Source organism: Alosa sapidissima, chromosome 9, assembly GCF_018492685.1.
Source record: "Alosa sapidissima isolate fAloSap1 chromosome 9, fAloSap1.pri, whole genome shotgun sequence".
Classification (NCBI taxonomy): Eukaryota; Metazoa; Chordata; class Actinopteri; order Clupeiformes; family Clupeidae; genus Alosa; species Alosa sapidissima.
Window position 1 is genome coordinate 17,490,095 of NC_055965.1, and position 18,218 is coordinate 17,508,312.

Here is an 18,218-nt window from a genome sequence, read left to right on the forward strand (position 1 = left end):
TTTAATCTATGACGCAGTAGAGGTTTTGTGAGCTATAGTGCGCAAATGCAAATAGAGTATGAATGTGTATTTGCAAACAGAATATGTTTTGCCTACCAGCAGGCACTGGTGGAATAAAAGCTTTCAGAGAGCATTTGGGTGGCTCTTAAAAGAGCCTTTCTGTACACATGGTGTAATAGACCATAAGAATGTGCGCAACATTTACTTCTTCTTAGGTGCAGCCTTTTTGGGTTTGGCAGCTTTAGGCTTAGCCACCTTGGGTTTCGCTGCCTTTGCTTTCTTGGGGCTCTTCGCTGCCTTCTTGGGTGCAGCGGGCTTCTTGGCTTTCTTCGGGCTCTTCGTTGCCTTTTTCGGTGTGGCGGGCTTCTTGGCTGCTTTCTTCGGAGACTTTTTGGCGGCTGCAGGCTTCTTGGCTGCTGCCTTCTTGGGCTTCTTTGCTGCGGCAGGTTTCTTCGCTGCAGGCTTCTTGGCTTTAGGAGCTGCCTTCTTTACCGGCTTTTTCTTTTCCACTGCTTGTTTCTTGTTCAGCTTGAAGGAGCCGGACGCGCCGGTCCCTTTAGTCTGGACCAGAGTTCCCTTGGTGACCAAACTCTTGATTGCCAGTTTGACACGAGCGTTGTTCTTCTCCACATCGTATCCACCAGCCGCCAGGGCTTTCTTCAGTGCAGCCAGAGAAACTCCTTTCTTTTCTTTGGAAGCAGAGATGGCCTTGACGACAAGCTCGCCCACACTTGGGCCAGTTTTTTTGGGTCGGGGCGCCTTTTTCTTAGGGGCCTTTGCTGGGGCCGCAGCTGGAGCTGTTTCTGCCATTGTTTCGTTTAGATTTCACGTACAGACTACTCGGGAGGCCGGAGAGAATGAATGACAGCCATAGCCGGTGGGCTGGACTTATAATACACATGAGAACCATTTAGACTCAGCAGAGTGAGAGCTGTCCCGGCCTCTCTGTGGCGAAGAAGTCACTTGTGTTTTCTTCACATACTTCTTTGTAAGAAATATGAGTATCGGCATGACATTTACAAACAAGACGATGTCTGTTGTGAAGAGCATAGCCTACTCGTTAAAATGAATATATGGGGGCCTGTGGTTGCCCTTTATCACTTTTGCAACAAACTGAGAACGTCGGACCTCTAGATGGAGAGGTTGCAGTCAGTCTTAGTTTTGTGAGGAAATCGTGCACATAATGATAGTAAAACCGCGCAATACGTCGACAAAGAAGTACCACAGACCAAGACATGAGTCTCTGTCACTGCTTTTACGTGTTACAATGTGTTTTTTGCGAATGTGCACTTTCCAATCGGGAGCTTTTTGGACACTGCGAAACACAATTGACCAACACGAATACACCACTAAATTATAGCACAAAGTTATAGGAATCATAAGTGGTGTGGCAATATTTGCTAAGGCTGCTTGTGCAGACATATGACCAAGAATGAATTATAATAGAATATATGTTTCTAACACACTGGCATAGACTATTCTTTGGACTGCCCATATGCTGTAAGTGATTGTGGGGAGGACATTACGCAGTTGCATTTTGCCTGCTCATTATGAGTAGGCAATCTATTTATCGGGTTTAGATAACATCTTGTACCATCTCTCCTGGACCCAAAGTAACTCTTTCATTAGCGAAGAACTCCTGATACAATATGTGTGTGTGTGTGTGTGTGAGTGAGAGAGAGAGAGAGAGAATGTGTGTGAATGTACAGAAGCACAGATAGGCTACTGTCCATCTGATCAATAGGTATGTGACTGGAGTCAATTTTATACACTGACCAATTTCTCACCTATTCATTTCTAATGGCCGACCATTTTTGGCCAGGAATACACATGGGTGTTCTGAACTGAAACAAAAACACCAACATTGTTATTAAAAAATGTGTTGTGTGTTCAGATGCCCTGTGTTAACAGAGTCATGGAGCCTCATGATAGTCAGATTAAATTAACAATATGAGTCTCTGGTCATTATGAGTAGGCAATCTATTAATCGGGTTTAGATAACATCTTGTACCATCTCTCGCGGACCCAAAGTAACTCTTTCATTACCGAAGAACTACTGGTACAATATTTTCAATTTCAATTTAATTTCACTTATAGAGCGCAAAAATATTACACATGTTTATGGCGCTTTACAGAGTGTTAGACAATGAGAGAAAAGAAAAGAAGGGGCGAGGAAAAACTGCCTATAATTGGAGATACATATAGAAAGAAACCTCGAGCAGATCCACGACTCAAGGGCCTGACCCATCTGCCTAGGGTCAGTTACAGAACAGTAAGGTCTGTATACATGATAAATGCAAAAGTTAGTCAGATGTAGAGAATAGAACATGGTGTTTAAAGCCACCTGATGTGTATGTTACAAGAGGTGGGATGGTTGCATATCCGGTATGATAATGCATGAATCCTATTTAGTGTCAAAGTTCAAATAGTCCATTGTAGGAAATGGAATTGTCCAGGGGGATTAGGAGTTGTTATAGGGCAAGTGGTGGGTCGCTAGGCTGTACGTACGGGCCAGGAATCCGGGCATAGGGCACAGTAATAGGCGATGATAGGGCAGTTGTAGAGATGGGACTTCAGGTGAGATGAGTGAGATGAGAGCCACACCAAAACACGGATGACTGATGACTGGTGATGGTATACCTCACAAGTGAGGTAAGGGGGAAGAAAGGGAGATGTAGAGTGGGTTAGTATTAAAGCAAAGTGGTTAATATCAATAAGTATATCAATGGTGCTATGTAGTGTTAAACCATAGTGAGAATAGGCAAGAGAGGGAGAGTTGAGAGAGAGAGAGGGGAGGGGAGAGAGGAGAGAGGGGGGGTTGTACAGCGTGACACATGAAAAGTCCATGACAGCACTATGCTATAGCAGCATAACTAAGGCATAGTGAAGGGTAGTGGACACCAGCACAGGTATGGTCAGTGACCACCATTGCACGCATGAGTGGGGTGCCAGTCACACGAGAAATTGAGTGTAAAGCAGTGAGTTGTGTTTACAGTTCCGCAAAAAGAGTGCTGTGCAGTGAATTGTGCCTACAATTGTGCAAAGTGTGTGTTACAAAATTGCAAACTGAGTGCAAATCAGTGTTTGTGCTTTTAGTTTTGCAAACTCAGTGAGTGGTTTTTCTATAAGTATTAATAGTTTTAGAAATTGTGCTATAAGAATCACAGTAAGCATTCAGAAAAAAACTGTGATAACAATGTTGGTGTTTTGTTTAAGTTCAGAACACCCATGTGTATTCCTGGCCAAAATGGCCGGCCATTAGAAATTAATGGGTGAGAAATTGGTCAGTGTATAAAACTGACTCCAGTCACATACCTATTGATCAGATGGACAGTATCTGTGCTTCTGTATATTCACACACATTCTCTCTCTCCCACACACACACAAGCAGCCTTAGCAAATATTGCCACACCACATATGTTTCCCATAACTTTGTACTATAATTTAGACCTACAGTATGTGGTATGTATCCGTGTGTTTCGTGTTGGTCAATTGTGTTTCGCAGAAAAAGCTCCCGATTGGAAAGTACACATTCGCAAAATCCACATTGTAACACGTAAAAGCAGTGACAGAGACTCATGTTTTGGTCTAAGGTACTTCTTTGTCGACGTATTGCGCGGTTTTACTATGATTGTGTGCATGATTTCCTCACAAAACTCCGTCTGACTGCAACCTCTCCACCTAGAGGTCCGACGTCAAGCTGGCTATCAAGAGTTTGGTCACCAAGGGAACTCTGGTCCAGACTAAAGGGACCGGCACGTCCGGCTCCTTCAAGCTGAACAAGAAACAGGCAGTGGAAAAGAAAAAGCCGGTAAAGAAGGCAGCTCCTAAAGCCAAGAAGCCTGCAGCGAATAAACCTGCCGCGGCAAAGAAGCCCAAGAAGCCTGCGGCCGCCAAAAAGTCTCAGAAGAAAGCAGCCAAGAAGCCCGCCACACCAAAAAAGGCAACGAAGAGCCCGAAGAAAGCCAAGAAACCCGCTGCACCCAAGAAGGCAGCGAAGAGCCCCAAGAAAGCAAAGGCAGCGAAACCCAAGGTTACCCAAGGCAAACTTCGCTGTCACTTTACGTGGGATATTACTTTTCTGCTATAACATGTGGTAACTTTTTTTGTGATTGAGCTGATGGTCTAAAAGGAAGGTGGAAGTGTTATACGCGACAAATAGATTTTGAAATGACGTCACGTCACGCTACAAACTACACGTTGATTGGCTCTCACTCTTGTGTTGTTGGCCACTGAGGCACGGAGTAGCACCGCGCCGGTGTGGTATAACTACACATGCCTTGCCCACTCTCACTATTTGAGTATTTGGACGAACACTCAACATCTACTGAAAAATGAGCGGAAGAGGCAAAACCGGCGGCAAGGCCAGAGCAAAGGCCAAGACTCGTTCATCCAGAGCTGGACTTCAGTTCCCCGTGGGCCGTGTGCACAGACTGCTGCGTAAAGGCAATTATGCTCAGCGTGTTGGCGCCGGTGCACCGGTCTACTTGGCTGCTGTGCTCGAGTATCTGACTGCTGAAATCCTGGAGTTGGCTGGCAACGCTGCCCGTGACAACAAGAAGACCCGTATTATTCCCCGCCATCTGCAGCTAGCTGTGCGCAACGACGAAGAGTTGAACAAACTGCTCGGCGGAGTGACCATCGCTCAGGGTGGTGTACTGCCCAACATCCAGGCTGTACTGCTACCCAAGAAGACTGAGAAGTCCAAGTAAACCTGCTCCTTCTAAGTCTCTGAAACAAAGGCTCTTTTAAGGGCCACCCAAATACCCATAAAAAAAAATCATTCCAAGATGCCTTCGCCATTGACCTGTTTTCTGTGACGTCAAAATAATTACTCACACCATACACACGTATAAAGCAGTTGAGTAAACACTCCTTTTCCTGCCAATACCTGACAACCCTTGCCCCCACAAAATGTCAAGAAGTAGGCGGCCTATCTGTCTGAGAAGTCTGGTTGAAGAATGTAAACTGTTCTTTCATTTATCACTCCGGACTGTTTAATCACGAAGATGTTTCTCGGGCCTCGTAGTTCAAGGTGATGACGCAGTCATGTAATTGCATTATCTCCATGATGTATGAAAAATAAGGCATATCAGAGGTAGTTTGGTGTTTACTGTTTATAAACAAGCAGTTATTTGTAGGCTTTAACGAAGCAAATACAAGCTATACCTTAGGTCATTATTTTTGTTTGTACATGACGACCAATAAGTCAATTATTTGTTTCTATAACAGCCTATATGCACTGACCGATGGAATGTTTCAGTATATTTATTTTAAGCATCATTTAAATTAAGAGGTTTTATGAATAGTCCATCAACACAATGACAGCCATTACGGGGGTGGGCTTTGTATTCTGAATTTCAGGCGGCACTCGGAAGACCAATCAGCGGAGACCAACAACCTGACGTACACAGGGGGAGGCTGAGACCGTAGGCCTTATATACTCAAGTTCCGCAATCGTGTTCATACTGTTCAATTCCGAAAAATACGTAGCAATGGCCAGAACCAAGCAAACTGCCCGCAAGTCCACTGGAGGCAAGGCTCCGAGGAAGCAGCTCGCCACCAAAGCTGCGCGTAAAAGCGCACCTGCCACCGGTGGCGTGAAGAAGCCTCACCGTTACAGGCCTGGAACCGTGGCTCTGAGAGAGATCCGTCGTTACCAGAAGTCCACTGAGCTGCTGATCCGCAAGTTGCCCTTCCAGCGTCTGGTCAGGGAAATCGCCCAGGATTTCAAGACCGATTTGCGCTTCCAGAGCTCTGCTGTCATGGCTCTTCAGGAGGCTAGCGAGGCCTATCTGGTCGGTCTGTTCGAGGACACCAATCTGTGCGCCATCCACGCCAAGAGAGTCACTATCATGCCCAAGGACATCCAGCTGGCTCGTCGTATCCGTGGGGAGCGTGCTTAAGTGATTTGAAGTCAGGAACCGAATATTAAAAGGCTCTTTTAAGAGCCACCCAAACATGAAAAAAGCTGGTTTCCAATGTCTTGGTTGAATTGGTTTTTGGTTAATCTTACTATTCTTTAACATAATCTGCATTGCTCTGTACTTCGTAATAAGTAGGTGTCGCGTAATCGTTGCTAAATGTAATGGCAACAGGTGCAAGAGATCAATGCTAGCAAGTTAAACATCTATACGCTCATGTGATCCCTCACAATTTTAAGTTTCGCGCTTGTCTACGTCGGAGTTTTAGAGCCACCCATGGGGACATTTTTGCCGTGACTACGAGATTAAACTCAACATTTCGGGAAGAAAGGTCAACTTTAATCTCGACACTCCGTATTTATTCTTGACATTCGAAACTAGTTAGTATAGTAGGCTAATACACAAATAAATGTTGTGGTCTCATTAAGTATAATAGTAGGCTATTACACAAATAAGTGTTGTGGTCTCATTTTGTGTAGTCTTCCTTGACGCACCTTCCTGTTAACATCATGTGGTGTGATGTGAATACATTGAGCCAATCATATGGTGTGTTGTGAAGACATCGTGCCAATCACGTGTTATCTCGTCGCTGGAGCAAGATTGGTGTCGTGAAGCCTTGCGCACGCGCAGTTCGACCCAAAGACTGTACCCGATGAGTGCCCATAAAACGCTGGTATATGGCCGCCGAGTGGAGGGACTTGCCTAAAAGGACTTTGATAAAGAGTAGGATAGAAACTCTACCTAATCCAGGAAGTACCATTTGATTGCTGGGCCGAAACCCTAACTGCCCTCTCAAAACAAATGTTGTCTCTATCTGGACAGAGAGGTTTTAATAACGCAACTTGTGTTAACACATTAGTTGTAAGCTTTATTTCAGATAACTATTTAATGCAATCAATGCAGTGTAGTCAGTGTTTATATTGGAATTACTTTTAAAAGAGAACGTGGGTGGCTCTTAAAAGAGCCTTTGGGTTAAAGCGCGTTCAAAATCCGGCTTTACTTGGAGCTGGTATACTTGGTGACGGCCTTGGTTCCCTCGGACACGGCGTGCTTGGCCAGCTCACCAGGTAGAAGCAGACGCACTGCGGTCTGGATCTCCCTGGAAGAGATGGTGGAGCGCTTGTTGTAGTGAGCCAAGCGGGAAGCCTCTCCAGCAATGCGCTCAAAGATGTCGTTCACGAAGGAGTTCATAATGCCCATGGCCTTGGAAGAGATACCGGTGTCAGGATGGACCTGCTTCAAGACTTTGTACACGTAGATGGCGTAGCTCTCCTTCCTGCTCTTTCTGCGCTTCTTGCCACCCTTGCCGGCGGTCTTTGTCACGGCTTTCTTGGAGCCCTTCTTAGGCGCAGGCTTGGCTGGATCAGGCATGTTGATGTCTCGACTGTCTGTTGGATGATCTGACTGTCCTCAAGTTACCCGGTATATGTGTCAAGTTTTATGCAAATAGAGGACTGCATCACTTTACACCCACGGGCAGAATTCTTTGTAATTTCCCTCCGAAATCAAATACCCAGACACGGTTGGTCGTTCTGAACCGAAGGGGCAGAATCTAGAAGGTTAGCACCACCCACAGACCATCGGTTTACACCACCTTCTTTTGTTTCATTTCCCTCACTTTTCTTCTGAATGAAAGGAATTCTTCGAAATGTATGGCAAATAGGCTACCAAATGCCAAACACATTAAGCGTTACATATCACAATTACAGGTTTTCTCAGTCCCTTTGGGGCATTTCTCGAATTATGGTTAACCATGCATTCAACAAATCTACGGTAAAAAAAAAAAAAACGAAGGCTTCTACAGCATTGTGCAAAGGGAAATTGCAAGTGAACAGTAAAATATAGGAAACACTCCTTTACTGTAAAAGTAACTATTTCTATACATCCCGACGTTCCTGTCTGTCAAACCTGACAGATTATTAAAACACTAGTTATGACACGCGACTTTTCAGCATGTATTTTCGTTTCGCTTTGTTTGATGTGAGGTGAGTTTTCCCTTATCTGATGTCATTCTACAGCGCAGTCATGGGTCGCACTTTATGAGAGATTATTATATCAATTGTTCTGGCGCTTTTTGGTTTTGGAATGATTTTCATATGAATACATGGCTTTCTCTTGACTACCATGGGATGATTGCACTATAAGCGTCTCATTAGATGGCAATGGCCCAGTCTCGGTCGTGTGACAACATACTATACTTATGTCAGACAACGGCATGGAAGTCGTTTATTTATAGCCCTTTTATAATTCAGATGACCCTATCAGAGACTTTCTAATGTGGAGACACAGCACTCAAAAACTACTCCATAGAAATGCATGGGGCTAGTTTGTCACGCCAATATGGCTGTTGTCTACACATATCCCATCCCTTCCTCGGCAAAACGTCGACATGTGAATAGATTGAGCCAATCATGTGGTGTGATGTGAATACATTGAGCCAATCATATGGTGTGTTGTGAAGACATCGTGCCAATCATGTGTTGTGATCTCGCCGCTGGAGCAAGATTGGTGTCGTGAAGCCTTGCGCACGCGCAATTTGACCCAAAGACTGTGCCCGATGAGTGCCCATAAAACGTTGGTATATGGCCGCCGAGTAGAGGAACTTGCCTAAAAGGACTTTGATCCTATAGATACAGGAACACAAACTTTTATGAGAAGTTGGGTGGCTCTTAAAAGAGCCTTTGTGTAGACCTATACGTTGAGAGAGATCTGATCTTTAACCACCAAAACCGTACAGTGTACGGCCCTGGCGTTTCAGAGCATAGACGACGTCCATAGCAGTCACAGTCTTTCTCTTGGCGTGCTCGGTGTAGGTGACGGCATCACGAATCACGTTCTCCAGGAAAACCTTCAGCACACCACGGGTCTCCTCGTAGATGAGACCAGAGATACGCTTCACACCACCACGGCGGGCCAGACGCCTAATTGCAGGCTTGGTAATTCCCTGGATGTTATCACGAAGAACTTTGCGGTGACGCTTTGCGCCTCCTTTTCCAAGACCCTTTCCTCCTTTGCCTCTGCCGGACATCTTCAAATCTTCTTGAGACTCAGAGTTGCACGAATGTGTAACGGCAATAGCTCGCAAATCGTTCTAGTTTCCACAGAGAGGACCTTGTTGAAAACTACTAAGCACTGCCCCTTCACTCTCCCTCCATTTTTATGAATAGAGTGTGCGCGGGCAGAATATACGTCACCAAAAAACGCCCACATCTGAGCTTCACCCCATCTCACAACGAAACAAAGTAGGACCGACATATTTACTTTGCATACAGTGAAAACACAGAAAAAGGCCGTATATATGTGTGTGTAATGGATGTTTTTGTGTGGAAGCACAATTATCCTACATCAAGCCATCCACATACTTTGTTATTTTGTCTATTAGATGTTTGGGATATATTTTGTTCCACTTTTCTAAGCCATTCCTGGCTATGAATGTAAGCTTTTCCATTTGTAATACGTGTTCTATTGTGTTATACCATAGATGTAATTCTGGCGCTTTTGGTTGTTTCCATAACCTTGTCAGTTGATTCAATTCTGTAAGACGTAGCATATTGCAGTTTTTCTCAATTGCAAAACGCAAATCCTGAAACCTTGCTCAATTTCTTACTCTTTTTTCTGATTGCTTAACCACATTTTTTGTAACTATGGCTTTTTTTTGCAAAACTTTACACACAAATAGGAAAACCTTTCACCCAATCAGCAAAACATTGTAGTTCTCTTGCAAAAGCTAACACACCTTGCTTACAGTTTTTTTCAACTGCTTACACACTAAATCTTTGCTTGTCACACAATTTTCTAAACATGTCTTCCAAACATCATAACCCCACACAGAATCTGAAAAACCATACACTAATTCTCAGTGTTTGACTCAGTTTTCAATTGACTAAAACACATTTTGCAAAACGCCACACACAATTTTCTACCTAACACACAAAAATCTAACAGGAATTAACTTGATTTCGTTTTTCAAACAAAACCCATCAAAATGCCACACTAAATCACCAGTGCATCACTCTCTATTTTCACATGTGTAAACACTCTTTACTTTACTGAACACCATCCAATCATTGCCTTAGTATAGGTCTATGAATAGATATACTCTCTATATAGGTATGGACCCTTTCAATCTGCTCCTAGAGGATTTCCGGTTGAAATATTCAGAACCAATGCAGATACTTTGAAAATTACAGTAATCTGACTTTATCTTACAGTAATGTTCTACAAAAAGTTGACTTTATGTAAAATTTGTCTTTTTACTCTATTTTTGTTTGTCCCCATGTTACAGTACCATTAGCTCAATACATTTTTCTGTGCCTCCAGAAATGCCTTAGGAACGCTTAGGATTGTTTGTTTCTGCAGTTGAAATGGTCTATAGGCCTATAAATACATACTGTACACGACCCCCCCCCCCCCCCCACACACACACACACACACTTGTCTTTGGAAAAAGCAAAGCAATTTGATAGTATAGTCAGTCATTTCCATCTTCCAGCGTTTTCAAAACTCCATGTACATCTGGTGGTCATTGTATTCTGCTTTGCTTGTTTTCTTGTTAGCTGTAAAATACTGTATTCGCAACAGCAAATTTTTTGGGAAAAATCACTATTTTTGGTGTCAATATTGCTTGCATTTTTACTGTGTATTTAAACTTCTCTTTGTTGATACCGTAACTTTCACTCTTGTATGGAAATACATATAGAAAGCCTAAGACAGAAGAGCTTTAGGTTTTGAGCAACAGTGTGTACATGATGTATCCAAAATGTCATATTATGAAAAAGTGTTGTAATGTGAGGCAAATGTTTGGTTTAAAGATGTGTTTGCGACATTTTGATTGTTGTGTGTCATTTTGCAGGAGATTTGAGGCATTTTGCATTTTGTGTGAGCAATTGTGGATTTTGAGTGTGGAGTTTTGAAAAATAGACACAGAGTTTTGAAAACATGTGTAAACAGTTGTAAAAAACTGTAACTCTTCACACCTTCGTAAAAATGATGTTTTCGTATCAAACAGTAAACACAAGCCATCACAATAGTAAGCACATAATGTGCCAACAACACACTGATGGTATGAATAAAAAACACATCTGGCTTTTGCTTTCTCTGTGCACAAAGTTGGCACAGTAAGTTTGAGGTCATACTTTTGTCATAGTTCTGTAAACATACAGGGATCCAAACTTTAAGTATTAGTGTTTATTTACACACATCAAAACAAACACAAGTGTGTTTTTCCAAGTCAAAACACAAAATAGCATTTCACTGAGACAAAACAAATCAGTCTACATCGGGTCGTCTCTCTCAAAATTTTGTCTACATCACATGCAATGTCCTAGTCCAAGGCACCAGGGAAAATATATTCTGGAATGCCGTATCCCGGCCTGACATGACAATATCCCCACATGTAGACTGATTTTTTTGCCTGTAAAAGAGCTATTTCTTTCTCTTCTTACCCTTCCTCTTCCCCTCCCCATCCTCCTCTTGCTCCTTCTTGTCCTCTTCCTCTAACTTCACCTCCTTGTCCTTGTCATTCTCTCCCTCTCACTTTTTCACCTCCGCATCCTCTTCCTCCTCTTTTTCCTCCTACTTCTTCACATCCACGTCGTATTCTTCAGCCTCCTCTAATTCTTACTCTTCTCACTCTTCCTGCTCCCTCCATTGTACCCATTGTAAATTACATGTGCCTTATTTATAGTGCTTAGGCTGATTGCAAAGTGTACTAATTATCTAAAACAGTTTTCACATGAGAAAGTGTGCCAGAGAGTTGGCAAAATAGTGAAAATAATAGCCATACATGTGTATAGATTTGCTAGGAGTGTGTTGATCATTTGGAAATTGAGTGTAAAGCATGAGTTGTGTTTACAGTTGTAAACTGTAGAGTGCTGTGCAGTGAATTGTGCCTACAGTTGTGCAAAGTGTGTGTTACAAAATTGCAAACTGTGTGCAAAGCAGTTTTTGTGCTTTTAGTTTTGCGAACTCAGTGAGTGGTTTTGCTATAAGTATTAATAGTTTTAGGAATTTTGCTATAAGAATCACAGTTGTGTTTAAGCATTCAGAATTTTTTTTAAAGAGGACATCCTGGGCTTTCTAATGATATATCATGTGATTGGCTGGGTTGCTGGGAACTTCCTCTTTCTTGTTCTCAAAAATGGTTGACATCAAAACAAGCACATTTTAGGGAATGAGGAGAGATAAGTCAAATAGTGTCTTCTTATTAAGCATTCATTATGATGGCAATATATGGTCTTGTTAATGAAAATGTCAGGAATCATATGATTAATTTTGAAAGAAGTTAAGTTATTTACATTTTGAAATAATATTGACGTTATGGATGTCCATTATAATGGACACCAGGACCAAAATATTTTGATTTTTTGGGAAATTTCGGAGATCATTTGTATAGGATGAATGAGGCGGGGGCGGGGGCGGAGGCGGGGGCGGGGGCGGGGGGGGGGGGGGGGGGGTCAGATTTGGAGCTCTCAGGTGATGAGTGAGTGAAACAGAGATGAGGACTATGAACCTGTGCCTCAAAAAGATAGCGAGGAAGAGTAAGACTAAAAAATGAATTATCGCAGATGAAAGAAAAACATGAAAATGAAATTAACAATCCAGAAAAAAGAAATACAACTGTCCAAAAAGGCAAATAAAGTAGTCTAGAAGGATAAATAACATTTCCCCTTACATTTGGTTACGTTTACCCTTAATTTAATACCACTAAAAGCATAATTTGTCCATTTTTGTCTATTTTCATGGCTACCTTTTCATAAAACGGTCCTTTTGTCCACCACAGGGGACATGCTATAAAATTGAAAATAAAAATACTTCTTTAAAAAGTAAAAATTGTAAGATGTTTTTTTTTTAAATCATAAATAGAAAGGAAATCACAACAAAAAATAAATTGTTGGACACTTTTTTGTCTTGGTTCTCAGGAGACTATAGATATACTCTGTGTAGGTATGGACCCTTTCAATCTGCTCCTAGTTGGTGATTTCCAGTTGATATGTTCAGGAGACCAATGCAGATACTTTGAAAGGAAAATTACAGTAATCAGACTTTAGCTTACAGTAATGTTCTACAAAAAGTCGACTTTATGTAAAACTTGTCTTTTTTACCATTTTTGTTTCTCCCCAGGTTACCATTAGCAAAGTCCTTTTAGGCAAGTCCCTCCACTCGGCGGCCATATACAAACGTTTTATGGGCACTCGTCGGGCACAGTCGTTGGGTCGAACTGTGCGTGCGCAAGGCTTCACGACACCAATCTTGCTCCAGAGGCGAGATCACAACACATGATTGGCACGATGTCTTCACAACACACCATATGATTGGCTCAATGTATTCACAGGACACCATATGATTGGCTCAATGTATTCACATCACACCACATGATTGGCTCAATGTATTCACATGTCGACGTTTTGCCGAGGAAGGGATGGGATATGTGTAGACAACGGCCATATTGGCGTGACAAACTAGCCCCATGCATTTCTATGGAGTATTTTTTGAGTGCTGTGTCTCCACATTAGAAAGTCTCTGGTTATACGCGCCAAATAGATTTTGAAATGATGTCACACAACAAACTACACGTTGATTGGCTCTCACTATTGTGATGTCAGCCACTGAGGCACGAAGTAGCACCGCGCCGGTGTGGTATAAATACACATGCCTTGCCCTCTCTTAGCATTAGACTATTTGGACGAATTCTTTGTATCTACTGAAAAATGAGCGGAAGAGGCAAAACCGGCGGCAAGGCCAGAGCAAAGGCTAAGACTCGTTCATCCAGGGCTGGACTTCAGTTCCCCGTGGGCCGTGTGCATAGGCTGCTGCGTAAAGGCAACTATGCTCAGCGTGTCGGCGCCGGTGCACCGGTCTATTTGGCTGCTGTACTTGAGTATCTGACTGCTGAAATCCTGGAGTTGGCTGGCAACGCTGCCCGTGACAACAAGAAGACCCGTATCATTCCCCGCCATTTGCAGCTGGCTGTGCGTAACGACGAAGAGTTGAACAAACTGCTTGGCGGAGTGACCATCGCTCAGGGTGGTGTGCTGCCCAACATCCAGGCTGTACTGCTACCCAAGAAGACTGAGAAGTCCAAGTAAACCTGCTCCTTCTAAGTCTCTGAAACAAAGGCTCTTTTAAGGGCCACCCAAATACCCATAAAAAAAATCATTCCAAGATGCCTTCGGCATTGACTTGTTTTTTATGACGTCAAAAATATTTACTCACACACACCATACACATGTATAAAGCAGTTGAGGAAACCGACTCCCTTTTCCTGCCAATACCTGACCACCCTTGCCCCCACAAAATGTCAAGAAGTAGGCGGCCTATATGTCTGATAAGTCTGGTTGAAGAATGTAAACTGTTCTTTCATTTATCACGCCGGACTGTTATTTAATCATGTGGGCTGTGAGATGTTCCTGGGGCCTCGTAGTTCAAGGTGATGACGCAGTCTTGTAATTGCGTTATGTCAATGATGTATGAAAAATAAAGGATATCAGTAGTGGTAGTTTGGGGTTTACTGTTTATAAACAAGCAGTTGTTTGTAGGCTTTAACCAGAGACTTTCTAATGAGGAGACACATCACTCAAAAAATCCTCCATAGAAATGCATGGGGCTAGTTTGTAACGCCGTTAGCCTACTACACATATCACACCCCTTCCTCGGGAAAACGTCGACATGTGAATACATTGAGCCAATCATATGGTGTGTTGTGAAGACATCGTGCCAATCATGTGTTGTGATCTCGCCGCTGGAGCAAGATTGGTGTAGTGAAGCCTTGCGCACGCGCATTTCTGCAGAAATGGATGCCCGACGAGTGCCCAAAAAGCGTTGCCATATGGCCGCCGAGTGGAGGGACTTGCCTAAAAGGACGTTGGTGTAGGTCATCTCCCCTTGACAGGGTTTCTCTATGACAGAGTTTTTTTAAGGCCACACATATGAAGAAAAAATGTGTTTGCCATGGAGTTAAACTCAACATTTCGGTGTGTATATATAGTAAATACAATAGGTTGCAGTAAATACACAAATGACACCAGCACAACACAGCCGCAATCTTCCTTGACGCAGGACTTAACTGACGCAGCCGTGGAAAATGGCAAATAATAATAAAAAAGAACACAGCAAGTAAATTAAATTCAGTCCAGCAAACTAAATGGATTGTCCATATCTGGACCGAGAGGTGCAAAACACAAGTTTTGTTGGTTTCAATATTTGTTTTCAGAGCCTAAGCTTTATCGGGTAATTATTTCATTCAAATGTTTGCAGTGTAATCAGTGTGGTATTGGATTTACTTTTCAAACAGAACGTGGGTGGCTCTTAAAAGAGCCTTTAGATTAAAGCGCGTTTGGATTAAAATCTGGCTTTACTTGGAGCTGGTGTACTTGGTGACGGCCTTGGTTCCCTCGGACACGGCATGCTTGGCCAGCTCACCGGGAAGAAGCAGACGCACTGCGGTCTGGATCTCCCTAGAAGTGATGGTGGAGCGCTTGTTGTAGTGAGCCAAGCGGGAAGCCTCTCCAGCAATGCGCTCGAAGATGTCGTTCACGAAGGAGTTCATAATGCCCATGGCCTTGGAAGAGATACCGGTGTCAGGGTGGACCTGCTTCAAGACTTTGTACATTTTGTACACCTTTGTACATTTTCAACACCTCTCTGGAGCAAGCAGTCATCCCATCACTTTTCAAAACTGCCACCATCATACCCGTGCCAAAGAAATCATCACCATCATGCTTCAATGACTACCGTCCTGTAGCACTCACGCCCATAATCATGAAGTGCTTCGAACGGCTAGTCATGTCACACATCAAAGCCACCCTACCCCCCACCCTGGACCCCTTCCAGTTTGCATACCGAGCCAAACGATCCACGGAGGATGCAATCTGCTCTGCCCTCCATCCAGCCCTCACCCACTTAGACAATAAAGACTCATATGTGAGAATGCTGTTCATAGACTTCAGTTCAGCATTCAATACCATAATACCACAACAACTCATCAGCAAACTGGACAAGCTAGGATTCAGTACCTCCCTCTGCAACTGGCTGCTGGATTTCCTGTTGCAGAGACCACAAGCAGTACGTGTCGGGGACAACACCTCAAGCACTCTGACCCTGAGCACGGGGGCCCCTCAAGGGTGTGTGCTCAGCCCTCTGCTCTTCACACTGCTAACACATGACTGTACAACCACTCACAGCTCCAACCATCTGGTGAAGTTTGCGGACGACACAACACTGGTGGGCCTCATCACTAAGGGCGATGAGGCTCACTACAGAGAAGAAGTAGACCTGCTGGCTAAATGGTGCAAAGACAACAACCTCCTGCTAAATGTCAGCAAGACCAAGGAGATTGTTGTCAACTTTCAGAGAGGCCACAAACAACTGCCACCACTGTCCATCGACGGAGATGCTGTAGAGAGACTGAGCAGCACAAAATGTCTGGGGGTGCACATCAGCGACGACCTCTCCTGGACCACCAACACAGCATCACTGGCGAAGAAAGCCCAGCAGCGCCTCTACTTCTTGCGCAAATTGAAGGCGGCAAGTGCCACGCCCCCTGTCATGACTACATTCTACAGAGGGACCATCGAGAGCATCGTCTCCAGCAGCATCACAGTGTGGGGCGGAAGCTGCACAGATCAGAACAGGAAGACCCTCCAGCGCACTGTTAACACAGCTAAGAGGATCATTGGAGCACCACTCCCCTCCCTGCAGGACATTTACACCACCCGCCTCACCCGCAAAGCACTAATGATTGTCAAGGATACAACCCACCCTGCACACGAACTGTTCAGCCTCCTGCCCTCTGGAAAGCGGTACAGGAGCCTCCGCTCCCGCACCACTAGACTGGCAAGTAGCTTCATCCACCAAGCAATCAGGATGCTGAACACTCTACCCACTCTCCCATCACTGACAGCCCCCCCCACCCACCAGCCAACCAGGAACCTAGGAAACTAGGATCCTGTCTACCAAACCCCCCAACACCGCCATGTGGAACTGCACTGTGACTGCGCAGCCAAACGTGTTGCTGCTTCACATCAAGCCTGATATACTTGAATTACTGCATACTGCATATCAATGTAAATATACAGGTCACACAAGCACAAGTTTAAACTTCATGTAACTGTTAAGACTATAGAAATATACAACACAACTACCTCTATTTTTTTTATATATATATGTCCTATATTTCTATTTTGATACATACATGTTCTATATTTCAGTCTTGCACTTTAATTTAATGTTTATTGTCTATGGCTATGTCCATAGTATGTCTATGTCTGTATTTAAAGCATGTCTATGTCTGCATGGGAAAGTAAGAAACGAAATTTCAATTCTTTGTATGACCAGTGCATGTAAAGAAATTGACAATAAAAGCCGACTTGACTTGACTTGACCTAAATGGCGTAGCTCTCCTTCCTGCTCTTCTTGCCGCCCTTGCCGGCGGTCTTTGTCACGGCTTTCTTGGACCCTTTCTTTGGCGCAGGCTTGGCTGGATCAGGCATGTTGACGTCTAGACTGTATGTTCGATAATTTGACTGTTCACTAGTTACCTGGTATATTACGTTTTATGCAAATAGAGGACTGCGTCACTTTACACACCTACAGCCAGAATTCTTTGTAATTTCCCTCCGAAATCAAATATCCAGACACGGTTGGTCGTTTTGAATCGAAGGGGGCAGAAACGACAGATCGTCGGTTTACAGTAGACCACGCCCCCTTCTTTTGTTTCATGTCCCTCACTTTTCTTCTGAACGAAAGAAATCCTTCGAAATGTATGGCAAATACCAACTTCATACCAACTGCGCAAAAAACATTAAGCGTTACCTATCACAATTACAGTTATTCTCAGTCCCTTTGGGGCATTTCTCGAATTATGATTAACAATTTATTAATAAATCAACAAAACTAGCCTAAAAGAAAAAAAAACTGTTCTGCATCGAGGAAAACCCAGGCTTCCCATGAGCCAAGGCTTCTACAGCATTGTGCAAAGTAGGCCTAACAGTAAAACTTTCTATACATCCTGACGTTCCTGTCTGTCAAGCCACGTGTATGCTTGACAGATTATGACACCAACTAAGTTGTTTAAGACTTTGTACAGGCCACACGCGACTTTTCAGCATGTAAGCCCAGTGGCGTCGTTAGACCTGGGCATTCGGGGCTATAGCCCCGGATCCTCTGGGAATAGCCCCGGATCTATGGGCCGTCAACAACAACAACAAAAACTCGAATCGTGAATGAAATAAATAGCCCCATAGAAGAGACTTTTGTGTTTGTGTCCATTGTGTGCATTAACAGCAGCGCAAGAAA

The 18,218-nt window shown here is 43.6% G+C and overlaps 6 protein-coding genes and 1 pseudogene across 6 annotated transcripts; 3 read left to right on the forward strand and 4 right to left on the reverse strand.

Moving 5' to 3' along the window:
- Window positions 1-201: 201 nt before the first annotated feature.
- Window positions 202-810, reverse strand: LOC121718643 (histone H1-like). The gene has a single exon (XM_042103731.1). It carries the CDS (start codon window positions 808-810, stop codon window positions 202-204), a length of 609 nt encoding a protein of 202 aa, XP_041959665.1.
- Window positions 811-4,293: 3,483 nt separating this feature from the next.
- LOC121718657 (histone H2A) lies at window positions 4,294-4,722 on the forward strand. The gene has a single exon (XM_042103748.1). It carries the CDS (start codon window positions 4,335-4,337, stop codon window positions 4,710-4,712), a length of 378 nt encoding a protein of 125 aa, XP_041959682.1. The 5' UTR covers window positions 4,294-4,334; the 3' UTR covers window positions 4,713-4,722.
- Window positions 4,723-5,467: 745 nt separating this feature from the next.
- LOC121718653 (histone H3) lies at window positions 5,468-5,921 on the forward strand. The gene has a single exon (XM_042103744.1). The coding sequence runs from the start codon at window positions 5,496-5,498 to the stop codon at window positions 5,904-5,906; it is 411 nt and encodes a 136-aa protein (XP_041959678.1). The 5' UTR covers window positions 5,468-5,495; the 3' UTR covers window positions 5,907-5,921.
- An 810-nt stretch (window positions 5,922-6,731) lies between these two features.
- Window positions 6,732-7,516, reverse strand: LOC121718665 (histone H2B-like). The gene has a single exon (XM_042103757.1). The coding sequence runs from the start codon at window positions 7,293-7,295 to the stop codon at window positions 6,921-6,923; it is 375 nt and encodes a 124-aa protein (XP_041959691.1). The 5' UTR covers window positions 7,296-7,516; the 3' UTR covers window positions 6,732-6,920.
- Window positions 7,517-8,575: 1,059 nt separating this feature from the next.
- LOC121718673 (histone H4) lies at window positions 8,576-9,010 on the reverse strand. The gene has a single exon (XM_042103765.1). The coding sequence runs from the start codon at window positions 8,950-8,952 to the stop codon at window positions 8,641-8,643; it is 312 nt and encodes a 103-aa protein (XP_041959699.1). The 5' UTR covers window positions 8,953-9,010; the 3' UTR covers window positions 8,576-8,640.
- Window positions 9,011-13,545: 4,535 nt separating this feature from the next.
- LOC121718656 (histone H2A) lies at window positions 13,546-14,087 on the forward strand. Its single transcript, XM_042103747.1, has one exon. The coding sequence runs from the start codon at window positions 13,634-13,636 to the stop codon at window positions 14,009-14,011; it is 378 nt and encodes a 125-aa protein (XP_041959681.1). The 5' UTR covers window positions 13,546-13,633; the 3' UTR covers window positions 14,012-14,087.
- A 1,189-nt stretch (window positions 14,088-15,276) lies between these two features.
- LOC121717991 lies at window positions 15,277-17,413 on the reverse strand (annotated as a pseudogene).
- Window positions 17,414-18,218: the final 805 nt, after the last annotated feature.